Consider the following 13318-nt stretch of genomic DNA (forward strand, 5'->3'; position numbering starts at 1 on the left):
CTGGAATGGCGGGTCTACCTTACGCTGAAAGACTGGAGCGACTGGGCTTGTATACCCTTGAGTTTAGAAGACTGAGAGGGGATCTGATTGAGACATATAAGATTATTAAAGGATTGGACACTCTGGAGGCAGGAAACATGTTTTTGCGCTGATGGATGAGTCCGAACCAGAGGACACAGCTTAAAAATACAGGGTAGACCATTTAGGACAGAGTTGAGGAGAAACTTCTTCACCCAGAGAGTGGTGGCTGTATGGAATGCTCTGCCCCAGAGGGCAGTGGAGGCCCAGTCTCTGGATTCATTTAACAAAGAGTTGGATAGAGCTCTCAAGGATAGTGGAATCAAGGGTTATGGAGATAAGGCAGGAACAGGATACTGATTAAGGATGATCAGCTATGATCATATTGAATGGTGGTGCAGGCTCGAAAGGCTGAATGGCCTACTCCTGCAGCTATTGTCTACTGTCTATATATTAGGCTGATGAAAGGTAAAATCTCCATCATCCTACTAGACCATAAGGCTGCTCTCTCATTAGAGAGAGTAACAACTGATAGTGTTTAACCTGAGAGTGACCACATCTTAGATTAAGGGAGATCTTGAGCGGGAGGGTCCTTCATGGTAACCTCAGCTCACGTGGGAACTGAACCTATGCTGTTGGGATCACACTACATCGTGTATTAGCTGTCCAGCTAACCAAGGATGAAGCCCATAAAATAAAAAAAAAACAGTGGCAGTAAGGATATACAATATATGCAGAAACAGGAAACAGAGAATAGTGTTGAATAGTTGAAGAAGGTCTTCAGTCTTGAAGAAAGTCAACAAGAGGGTTCCTGGGGCCAAAAATAGGACCACAGCTTTTGTGATATTTATTAACAACTTCATTTGGATATACATAGCTTAATTCTAAAATTTGCAGAAGACAAATCGTGAAAGTATTGTGATAGAATTCTGTAGTATATTTCTAGGCTCATGAAATGGATAGACACAGAATAGATGAAAGGTTATGCAGAGAACTATGAAGTGTGTTTTTGGAAGGAAAAAGATGAAGAAGTAAGATGCTCGAAAGTTTATAATTCTAAAGAGGGAGTAGGAACAGGGAAACATGGCAAATACATACACAAGTTATTAAAGATGGCAGGGAAGTTTGGGAAAGCATTTTAAAAAGTCTTTGGGATCTTTGAGGCATAATATAAAAGGAACAAAACTACAACAAACCTTTTTGAAAGACTGGTTTAGACTCAAATAGAGGATTCTATCCAATTCTGAGCATTATACATTAAAAAGAAAGTCAAGCCTTTAAAATAAGCTGTAGAAAATGTTTATGAGAATGTCAGTAGAATAAGGGACACGGGTTCAAACGATTGACTAGGTGGAGAAGCTCAGGATGTTCTCCATAGAAAAGAGAAACTTAAGAGGACAGTGGAAGAAGTGTTCAAAATGGGAGTAAATAGACAGAAACAGTTCCCTTTACCAAAGGGATAGAGAACCAGAGGCACGGATTTAAAGTGATTGACAAGAAAAGAAAAGTTAACATGAGAAAATATTTTATGTCACAGCAAGTGGTTACGATTTGGAATTTACTATTTGGAAGTTGAGTGAAGGAGTTTCAGATGTGACTTTCAAAAGGGTATTTATAAACACTTGAGGGAAAAATATTTGTAGGGTTACATACAATGTGTAAGGAACTGGGACGAATTGAATTGATCTTCATGACAGCTCTCCTGAATTGTACAGTCCAAATAGTTTTTTGCAGGGCTGTAGGTATTCTTTGACTTTATGGTTCTTATATCCCAAATCGCCCTTGTGCTACAATCATTTCTGATTTACAAGCATTAGATGGTGTAAGTATGTGCTTCTTGCTTACCACCATCCAAGTGCTGGAGTCTGACATGCCAGTGGGGGAAAACAAGGTGGTGGAATTGTAGGAATACAATGATAATGAAGAAACAGCTTCACTCCTTCTCAAATTTACACACTGCAGCTCAGGAACTGATATGCACTTACTTTTAAAGGCAGGATCAGCACACCAGACATCAATGGCCCACAGGGTGGCAAACAGTATTCAAGGATTAATGAAGAACTACCCAGTGTGTATTCAAAATAACCAGGGAAAAGGCCTGTTTAAAGTTGGAACCAGTATTGTGGTTACAGCCATTTGGCCAGTGAGGTTGGGCAGGCTGTAGAGGCTGCTCTTTTGTCTTTCCCCCTTATTGAAGGATTACCATGAACTTTAGAGTGTTAACTACAGCCACCTTAAAACAACAAACCTAAGACAATTCTGATGTCTTGCATGCGAGTGGCCCATGATGTATTCATAAGCAGAAGAGAAGTAAGGTTGATTCTTAAACTTACTCACTTTTATGCCATCAGCCTTTGCATCACAATCAGGAGGAAGATCATCGGAATCCTCCTTGCTGCATTCAGTTTCCTGGATTGAGAACTTCAATGCATAAATAATTCCAGCTACCACCTGATTAAAAGGATAGTTTTATTAATGCAAACTTGCTGTGAAAAAAACATTATTGGATGTAATCATCATCAGAATGGTCTTCATTTTGCCTCAGTGTTTAGGTTTAGCATTGTTTGATAATACAGCAAGGAAAAGGGATTACAGACAACAGGCAAATTGAGACACATCAACAGCTATTGAAACATACACTCAAAAATGTAATTTGCTTCTCACTTTTCAAGACAACATCTGAATAATGAACAGACTGTTCAACCATTGGGTGGAATAAGATGGTGGTACATCACTGGATGATTGATAAGAATCCTATCTTCTGGATTTTGCTGACCAAAGTTTGGCCAACATAATCCAAAACAGAAATCGCCAATCAGGTGATGTGTTAGCAATGAATCTTAGGGATGAGATAATGGTTCAATTTGATAGGAAAATCAAAAGTTAAAAACAAAAAAAGGAGCAAATATATAATAGAAAACAAGAAAGTAAGTTGAGAAAAAAGGATAAGGGTGATCAGATTGAATCTTTAAATTTCATATTGTATTTTAGGAACTAGGTGGCTTAATGAAACATGATTGAAATAAAACCCTTGTGAAATTCAATATTCTCTAAATTTAATATTATTTTTGATTCAGGACAAGTGAATTAGCTTCAAGCTTATGACGTCATTCAGCTTTTAAGATAAAATAAAGAGAAGGAAGATCTGTTTTGATGGCACAATGGAAATTTCACTTCACAAGAAAATAACTTATCAGGACCCAACATTGGAGAACAAATCTTCTTAATTCCCTTTTGATTGACGTTGGACGACAGAGAAGATTTTCAGAGCTTTCACACTAAATGTGAAATGATGTGGCTGAAGATTAGGAAAGGGAGGTTGCAAATACTCATTGAAGGAAAACCTTGATGGAAGTTATTTCTTGGTGTTTACTCCATCATTTTTCTAGCCTTAACATTTCTCAGTTGGATATCTGTCTTAAAGTAAAGACTCAAATGGGGTCCTGTCTTCTGAGGTGGGGAATATAATCATAGAATTCCTACAATATGGAAACAGACCATTTAGCCCAACAAGTCTACACTGACTCTCCGAAGAGTATCCCACCCAGACCCATTCCTCTACTACTCTACATCTCCGATGACGAATGCACCTGACCTACACAATGCTGAACATTATGGGCAATTTAGCACGTCCAATTTACCTAACCTACATATCTTTGGACTCTGGGACGAAATCGGAGCACCTGGAGGAAACCCATGCAGACACAGGGAGAATGTGCAAATTCCAAACAGACAGTCGCCTGAGGCTGGAATTGAACCAAGGTCACTGGCGCTGTGAAGCAGCAGTGCTAACCACTGACCCACCGTTCAAAAAAATGAATATTATCTCATATGGATTGTGTTCCATGCAACAAACTTAATGAGTTGAAAGAAATGCCATCCTGGGTGGAAGATGTGTTTGTGTTTTACTCTTCCTGGAATACTCAACAAAGAGGGTTATAAACCAACAGTAAGATCTAGAAGATGATCAGAACCAGGCTACGCAGAAACATGGAAGATAGCTACACTTCGTGTTGGCACACTTGCAAAGAATGATCTAACCTGACTAGTGAACTTGAAAACGTGGTCACGCTGAAAGTAGTTTGTATGATTGCTCTCATTGTTAAACTTTGCAATAGCAAGTGCAATTGTTTCATTTAATTTGTGGTGGTCAGTTGGCAAATCTATTGGACATCCAACGCAGAATCCACGTTTTGGTACAATCGGTGTGTGATGATCTAGGAAACAATGCTAGAGACAATTAGTTTACAAACACACAGATGAAATTATTTATCATGGAACAACTATTAATCAGTACCATAAAATCATAGAAGATTACATAGTCCATTGCCCCATTGCTAGTTTCCCCAAGAAAGCTATTCACTCTTTCTCTTCCCTTTCCCTTAGAAAGGTTTCAAGAGAGAGAAATTGCTCCCAACCACTCCCTTTGTATTTCATATAACACGTGCAGATAACAAGTTGATACATGTTCCATAATTTGCGTTGTATAATTTGGACAACTAGCTTGGCTTAGTTTGTAGAAGTCCCCCTGCTGGCTTAGACATTTATGCACTCAGTCCACTCTTCACACCAACTTCATCGAAAGAGATCCAGTTTTCAACAGTTTCTATTACTCAAGAGTGTCTTCAAAGGAATATTAAGAAGTTAATTCACTGGATAAACAAGATGGAGTTTAATGTGTGAAAATGTGAGATTATACACATTGGTGGGAAAAATAGAAAACAGAATACTACATAAATGGAGTGAGACTACAGAAGTCTGCACCACATAGGAATCTGACCATTCTTGTGCATGGTTCAAAACAAGTGAATCTGATTGTTTTGACACTATCTTCATAATAGATCATAACCCCAAATTAATTAAGAATACATTGAACTTTTAAGTGGAACATATGGTTCTTTTACATAGAAAACATATAGAGCACAAGGTGGCAGAGAACGTAAATTGAATGTTTTTCCAAAACCCCTGTTGTAGTTAAACTGAGTCCTGGGAAGGAACCATGGAAATTTACACCTGAAGAATGTCAAGGGTACTTCACTTGCACTGTTCCAAATAGTGAAATGACATTCAAAAATTGAACTGTGATCTCCTCTGGCTTGTGTCCCATTCAACAAGCTTAATGAATTGAAAGAAATACCATCCTAGGTTGAAGATGTGTTTATGTTTTACTCTTCCTGGAATACTCAACAAGTAGGGTTATAAACCAACAGCAAACCATGGTCTGTGTATGTGCTAGCTTATTGTTCAATTCCACCAGGCTAAAGTATGCTGGGATGGGTCACAGCCGAGAACCTCCCTTAGCCCTTTCCTAGCTTGTGAAAGTAAAAGGAAAAAAGTCTCTGATTGCTGAAAACAAGTCATCAGCAAATCCATTGTTGATGGAAACAGGACAAATTCCTTTTAGCTAAATACAAAACCGAGAATCTCTAAACAACCATGAAGACAAAGTCTGTGCTATCCTAGAATCATCCAGTTTAACAACTGCCACATTTCATAATCTATTTGTCACTGACATGCTAATGACTGATGTATATGCTCCTTTATTCATTTTACATTGGGACTCCCTCATTGTAACCTGTATGTTTGTGTATTGTATTTTATTAAATTTGATTATCATACAGAGACCAAAGGAAGATGGTTGTTCATTTCATTCACTTATAAGATGTGTTTGTCATTGGCTGGCCAGCATTTATTGCCAATTCCTACTTGCCCTTAAGAAGATGGTAATGATCTGCCTTCTTTAATCACAGCAGTCCACATGCTGTAGATTGACTTACAATGCTGTTAGGGGAAGTTCCAAGATTTTGACCAAGTGACAGTAAAGAAATAGTGATTTAGGATGGAGAATCGCTTGAGGGGAACTTGCAGGTGGTGGTGTTCCCATGTATGTGCTGTCCTTGACCTTCGAGATGGAAGTGGTTGTGGGTTTGGTAGATGCTGTATAAGGATCATTGATGGATTTCTGCAGTGCATCTTGACAGTAATACATACTGCTGCTATAGAGCATCGGCGGTGGAAGGAGTGAATGCTTGTGGATGTGGTGCCAATCAATTGTGTTGTTTTTTTCCTGGATGATGTCAAATTTCTTGAATATTGTTGGAGCTGCATCCATCCAGGAAACTGAGGAGTATTCCATTACACTTGTGTCATGTAGATGCTGGCTTTGGGGAAATCAGGAGATGAGTTACTTGTTGCAGTATTCTTAGCTCCAGACCGGCTCTATAGCCACTGTGTTTCTATAACCAGTCCAGTTTAGTTTCTGCTCAATGGCAAAATGCTTCCCCAGGATGTTGATAGCGGAGACATACAATTATGGTGACACCATTGAATGCCAAGGGGTGACGGATAGATTGCCTGGTGTTTGTGTGGTGTGGATGTTACTTGCCGCTTTTCAGCCCAAACCTGGCTAATGTCCAGACCATGTTACATTTGGAGAATGGTTTGCTCCAGTATCTGTACATTGTGCAATCATCAGTGAAAATCTCCACATTTGACCATATGATGGAGAGGTTACTGATGAAGCAGCTGAAGATGATTGGGCCCTTGGACACCATTCTGAGGAACTCCTGCAGAGATATCCTGCAGCTGAGATGACTGACCTCCCACAAACACAATCATCTTTCTTGGTGCCCGATATGACTCCAACTAGCATAAATACTGCACTCCACCCCCACCTCACCCCACCCCAATTTCCACTGATTCAATTTTTGCCAGTGCTGCTTGATGAAACTCTTGGGTCAAATGCAATCTAGATGTCAAGGGTTGTCACTCTCACCTGTTGGAAATCAATCAAATCAGATCCAGAATGACACTATAGGAGTTCATCAAAGTAGTGTTCTGGATTCAACCATCTTCAGTTGCTCCATCTGCTGAAACTTATCTCATGTTGGGTAAATCTTCTCCCCATTGTAAGGTCAGAACTAGGGATGTTCAGCAATTGATTGCACAATGTTCAGTACGGTTCACAACTCCTCAGATACTGAAGCGGTTTATACCATTTGCAACAATACCTGCACAACATTCAGCCTTGTGCTAGCAAGTGTCAGCATACACTTGAGCCACACAAGTGTCAGCCAATGACTATTTCTAACAAGAGTGAATGTAATCATCACCCTTGGCATTCAATGATTTTACTACTAGTGAATCCCCCACTGTGAACATCCTAGGGACTACAGTTGACCAGAACTTCAAATAGATCAGTCATAGAAATACTGTGTCTACAACAGCAGATTAGCAGTTAAGAATTCTGGGCAAATAACTCACCTAACTTCCCAAACCCTGTCAACAAATCAATTCAGGATGTGATAGAATACTCTAATTGTCCGAATTACTACAAAACCAGCAAAACTCAAAACATTCAGAATCTTCCAAGTTGAAGCAGCCCACTGGTTTAACACCCCATACACAAAATTAAACATTCAGTCCCTCCATGAACATAATAGCAGCAGTGTGTTCCACCTACAAGGTACATTGCAACAACTCATGAATGCTTGGAGTTGAGAAACCTCACAGGAAGTGGATGTGTACTTCAAATGTCTTTACAGTGGGATTATTATAGATAGGTGATTGATTTTGTTAATGTAGATTTATAGGCTACAGGGCCTCTGTGGTCTGTATGGCTCAATAACTGACTCTAATGGGCACAGTTTCAGAATAAGGAGTTAAATCTTTAAGTAGGTTTAAGGAGAAACTTCCTCCTTCTGAGAATTGTGAATCTTTACAATTCTCAACACAAGACCTGGGAGGATGAGCCATTAAATATATTCAAAATAGCGATGGACAGATTTTTAAACAAGACTGGGGTTAAGGATTTGTATGGATAAGGAAGGTTCAGGCCAAGATCATTTCAGGCTATGATTTTTTGCATGACAAAGCAAGCTTGAGGGACTAAATGGCTTAGTCCTCTTTCTATTTCTCATGCTGTTTTGTACCAGATTGCTTTGTAGGTCCTACAGGAACGCTGACTTAGCAGGACAGATGCTTGAAAGTCAGGCAGCCTGAAAATGATTTGACAGACATGAGTAATGTGCATCCGGAAGCTTGGCAGATCCTGCAAACATACCCAAATTATTCAAAAGAGGTCCTAGTGTTCTCCTCAAATCCTCCGAGAGTGTGCACTAGCCATTGATTGCATCCCTGAAAGTAAGGCATAACTTATCTTACCCCACAACCTATTAAGTAGCATTTTAGTGTCTCATACCTGAATCGATGGAGCAATTATATTCAGCCACATCAACTATTCTGTCGGTTTTATGGATGTACACATTTGACACACAGTGACCTGTAGCCTAAAACCAAACATCAGAATTAAGAAAAATATCTGCAATTTACGTACAAGAATCCGTCCATGCACCAAGTTTGTTTGGAATATTGAACGTTAAGAATGAATGCATTAAGATGGAAATGTATAGATGTTCACAGGTGTCAAGTTTTCTTGGGATCTTCCAGCTTCTATTTAGTTGGCCAGCCTACAATCAGCAAATAGAGAGTTTGAGTTGAAAAGTGTGTTGCTGGAAAAGCACAGCCGGTCAGGTAGCATCCGAAGAGCAGGGGAGTCAACATTTTGATAATAAGCTCTTCATCATATTCCTGAAGAAGATCTCATGCTCAAAATGTCAACTCTCTGCTCCTCAGATGCTTCCTGACCGGCTGCGCTTTTCCAGTGCCACATTTTTCAACTCTGATCTCCAGCATCTGCAGTCCTCACTTTCTCTTAGAGAGTTCCAGAGCCCAGTACATGGCAATGGTAAAATGACTGGACAGGATAGGGATAAGGCTGCCAAGACCTGCAGTCAATAGCAAGCACTTAGCATCTGCTCTTTCACTGCTTGTTTGAAGCACAAGGTGTGACACCAAGCAGTCTAGGTATAAATGAAAATTATACTCATATCATGTCTTTCACACACTTAGGATGACCCAAGACACCTTACAGTGAATTAAGCACATAAAATGTACTAACTGTTGCAATGTAGGTAAAGGAGATAAGGTAACACAGCCAACAGAAGTATCTCCCCATCACTGCAGAATCTCTTCTAGTATTGTAAACTGTTCCACTCGCAAATCTTCTTTCATGTTTTTATTTCTTCACAGCAAGCAGCATCCTAATGAATCTGTGCTTTACCATTGCAAACACCTTCCGTCACACCAGGAACTTCACCGCCTCCTACCCCCTCCCCCCGCCACCCCCCTTCACCCCTTGCTATCCACTACTGAAATGCAACAGAAATTCTGTTTTTATGTCCAACTGAGGTCCCTGTTACACTTACAGGACATTCCAACAGTGGAGTTGAAAAAAATTGCTGAAGAAATTCCCTGCCTAAAGAAGTCTCCAAACAGTGTGCTCAACAAGGTGTTTATTAATCGGGTAAAGTTGTTGCAAATGTTTAGTGAATGGGTGCTCCGAATAAATAATCAGAAAACTTACAGCGTTTTCTTGGGCTTTGTAGCTGCAGTCTTTCCAGATTTTCGCATTGCCAACAGAGCAATCGGTTTCTTGAATTGAAAATTTGATAAAATAACGTCTTCCACGTAATCCCTATTAAAATAGATTTTTTTCAGACAAACCTTTTTGATTCTGCGACTAAAATGTTGAAATAAAATTCAGAGAACCCTTGCTTGTATCATTACATTAGTTCATAAGGACTCCACAACAACACTGCCAGGAATTTTCTTAAAAATATTAAGTGATACAATGGCTGATATTATTCCAACTTCTAAATGGTTGCGCTCTGCAAAAAATGATTACATTAATAGAAAGTCTTATACAGTGTAATAAAATAAAAGCAAGACGCTGTGAATGCTGGAAATCTGAAACAAAGTCATAAAATGTTGGAGAAACTCAGTAGGTCTGGCAGCATCTGTGGAAAGAAAAGAAGAGTTAATATTTTGAGTCTGTTAATGACTCTTCTTTAGAACTGTCTCTTGCATAAAGTAATCCGTTGTGACAATGCTTATAAATATGTTACTTTTTAGAACTGTTTAATTTGAAGTGGTAAAGAGGGGTATAAAATGCAACTTGTCCTCATCCTGTTTGACAACAAGCCTTGTGAGTGGTTGCTATGGGAACAAGTGAGGCACAAATGGATTCAGTGAGAAGGAAGTGCAAGATGTTTGCACTAGTGTCTAAACTGCAAGTCCTGGAACACAGGGACATTTTATGAGGGTCAGGGTTTACAACAGGAAAGAATGAAAAAAGACCCTTCTGAAATATGTACCATTCTTTGGGGGCTTGACAGCATAGATAGCAATGCTTAAAAATGTGTTGCTGGAAAAGCGCAGCAGGTCAGGCAGCATCAAAGGAGCAGGAGAATCGACGTTTCAGGCATGGCTTTCCCTCATGGGACAGTCAAGGACTAGAGGATATAAAATCTCACAGCAAGAGGTCATCCATTGAAAAAGGATGAGGAGATATGTGGGATATACAAAGACCTGGGGTACAGAATTTGGGGTGAACTGGAGCAAAGAAATTCAAAGAAAGTGGGGACTTACAGGTGGACAAAAGGGAGAAAACTATGATTTGGACAGGCTGAGCCAGGCAAAACCTATCTAAAATTAACAGCAGAAGGTTAATAAGATTTAGGACACTTGGGAAGGGAACAACAAACAAAGGTATGATAGAGTGAGGGGAAAGATATAATTTGTATGAAGCTTGTGTGTCAGTCTGTTGACAACAAGCACACCAAAACAATGTGTACATGAGAGGTGAAACCTCCATAGGCTGCAAGTTTCCTTCTAGATCCTTGACAATTTGAAAAAAAATGTCTTCGATGTTCTCAGAACTGTGAGAATGTTCATATTCTGGGGAAAATAACAAGAGAATACATTTAAAATATTGAAAGGCTGTTCAGCTACTGAGTATTTCTTTTGCTCGTGTACTGAAACTGCTGAAGATCTTCCTACTGGTGACAATTTATTCCTCACTCTAAATAATCACAAGCCAATAAAATTACAAATTCCGTCTCTAATATACCTACATTATTCTCCTCCCACATAATACTCCCAAAATACCAGCACAGACTCTTCATTTCACAATCAATGACTGCTTTCAACAGAGTTATATTTTGCTGGTCTCTGATGCTCAGATTAATTGGAGCTGGCAGCAAAAAGTGAGTTTTTAAACCAGGGTTTCTGAGGCAATTTGCACTTCAGGCAGGTTCCACAAGTTTGTGCATTTCATTGTTGAGCCTCCCTGGCATTCCTGTCATGATACAAATGTCAGAAATTTTCTTAGATTGCATTCATTGAATTACCCTTCGTTAACAGACATTTCTTCCTTCTGGAGGGGACAGAAAAAGCAGCCTTTGAAGAAATGTGCACCAATGTCCAGTCAGGCTCAGCTTTTGAGCTAATGTAATTTGAGCAGAAAACTTAGGACTCAGACTGACTTGCAACTATATTCTATTACCTCAAGCAGATTAAACCATGATTTTATGTTCAGCTAGATTATTCTTCTTGCAAGTCAAATATATGAGTTGTACTATTTGCACTCTAAGACAGTGAGTTTTGACCTCACAATCACATAGCACTCTTAATTTGTTTCTTTTTTCCTTTCAATGTGATAAAACATAAAATTGAATTATGATAATGTTAAGAATTTGTACTCATTCCAAGTAGTCATAGATCAGTCAACAACGAATCAGCGATATGGCAAGCCGATCCAACATAGCCATTTACTGCATTGGGTACCATGTTGGTGAAGCATTGAGGTCCTGTGTACTGATGTGACATATTGGAGTTCTTACATACTGAGCCATGCCTCTGTAAAATATAAGTTTGCCCATATTTTTCCCACAAGAATCTCAGCTACTATCTAAGGAATGTGTTGAACAGAAGTTAAGTAATGGGAAGACATAGGTGGTAAACCTTCTCCCAGTGATCAGTTAAAGAATGGCTAAAACCTGATAGCATATCAATCTACATAACGTGGAGAAACCGAAGGCTCAAATATTTTTAAAAATATGCCAAACATGCATTAAGGTTTAATAGAGCAAGAAAATGATCAATATGCATGCATTTTACAGCAGAGTAAGGGATCCACTCACCTGTGCCTCAGCTTGTTGGACTTGGTCAAGAGCATATTGATGGCCACTTTTCTGCTCAGCATTGAATTTACGGAGCGTGAAATCTGCAGCAACGAGAACCTCTGGATTATTACAGTCAATGGGGTACGGTGGAGAGAGTACACTTATCTCGGGCTCAATTACAGGTTCTGATTCTGCATCTACACATAATAGTTGAATGGTGAAGATTGCAACGTATAGCAGCTTCATACTGACTAGAGGGATATAGAGCTCTAAACAGAAATCAACAATAAAGAAAAATCAGGGCAGTAAATTGCATTATGTCAGTAACTCAGGCAAATATTTTGGAAGTTGGGCAAAGCCAACTTTTCAGTTAATGTTTGAATTTGCTTGTGCAATGTGTCTTATATTTGTTCACCATATTTAAACAGATTTGATATCAGCCTAACTGTAGTTAAAAGGTGTCCTTGCCCTCAAGATAAGTAGGTTAAATGTTTCAACACTGATGTTGTGCTGGCTCTTCAATCCTCAACCACCCACTCACAATGACACCAAGGTTTGGCAACTCATAGCCAGAACTGATGGGAATACCATGTGTTGCATGCATTGTTGTGCATAGTTAATGAATAATTCAAAGGTTACCAAATTTTTTGAAATGATTATTTCTTTCAAATTTGCTGATCAGTTTAGGAACATTCCATTAGTTTGAACCTTGTTTTGTGATTTCTTGGTCATGTTACCATGCTCACATAACTATGAAATATAGGCACAATTCAAACTTAGTTTCTTGCTTCTAAAATCACAAAGAGGCAGCAGCCAGAGCAGTAAACAGTAGGTCTGATAATATGTAGAATAAAATAAAGAACTGCAGATGCCGACAATCTGAAACAAAAACAGAAACTGTTAGAGAAACTCAGCAGATCTGGTAGCATGAGTTCTGAAGACGGGTCACCAGACATGAAACGTTAACTTTGCTTCCTCTCCACACATGCTGACAGACCTGCTGAGTTTCTCCAACTATTTCTGTTTTTATTTCCAATTATATGTAGGATTGATTTAACAAATTTTAGGTAAGTAACCTTCACAACTTCTTTAACAATTAAAGGTTCACGAGACTCTGAGCGCAATAGTTAAATTACTAAACTACTAATCTGGAGATGTAAAATAAGAGGGAAGATGGTGGGTGTTAGGGATAATGTCTCTGGATTAGTAATCCAGAACTCTGGGCTAATGTTTTAGGGAGAATCCCACAGTGGCAGATGGTGAAATTTGAATTCTAT

General features: G+C 39.1%; 1 protein-coding gene across 1 annotated transcript in view; it reads right to left on the reverse strand.

Moving 5' to 3' along the window:
• Window positions 1-12417, reverse strand: part of LOC122556054 (kininogen-1-like) — a 33945-nt gene extending 21528 nt beyond the window's left edge. Inside the window, exons 1-5 of the mRNA XM_043702460.1 lie at window positions 12060-12417; window positions 9443-9553; window positions 8219-8306; window positions 4060-4235; window positions 2356-2469 (exon numbers count right to left, since the gene is read on the reverse strand). Of these exons, the coding sequence (XP_043558395.1) occupies window positions 2356-2469; window positions 4060-4235; window positions 8219-8306; window positions 9443-9553; window positions 12060-12287 (717 nt within the window). The 5' untranslated portion in view covers window positions 12288-12417. The remainder of the gene's footprint in view (window positions 1-2355; window positions 2470-4059; window positions 4236-8218; window positions 8307-9442; window positions 9554-12059) is intronic.
• Window positions 12418-13318: the final 901 nt, after the last annotated feature.

The sequence above is a fragment of the Chiloscyllium plagiosum genome, chromosome 13 (assembly GCF_004010195.1).
Source record: "Chiloscyllium plagiosum isolate BGI_BamShark_2017 chromosome 13, ASM401019v2, whole genome shotgun sequence".
Classification (NCBI taxonomy): Eukaryota; Metazoa; Chordata; class Chondrichthyes; order Orectolobiformes; family Hemiscylliidae; genus Chiloscyllium; species Chiloscyllium plagiosum.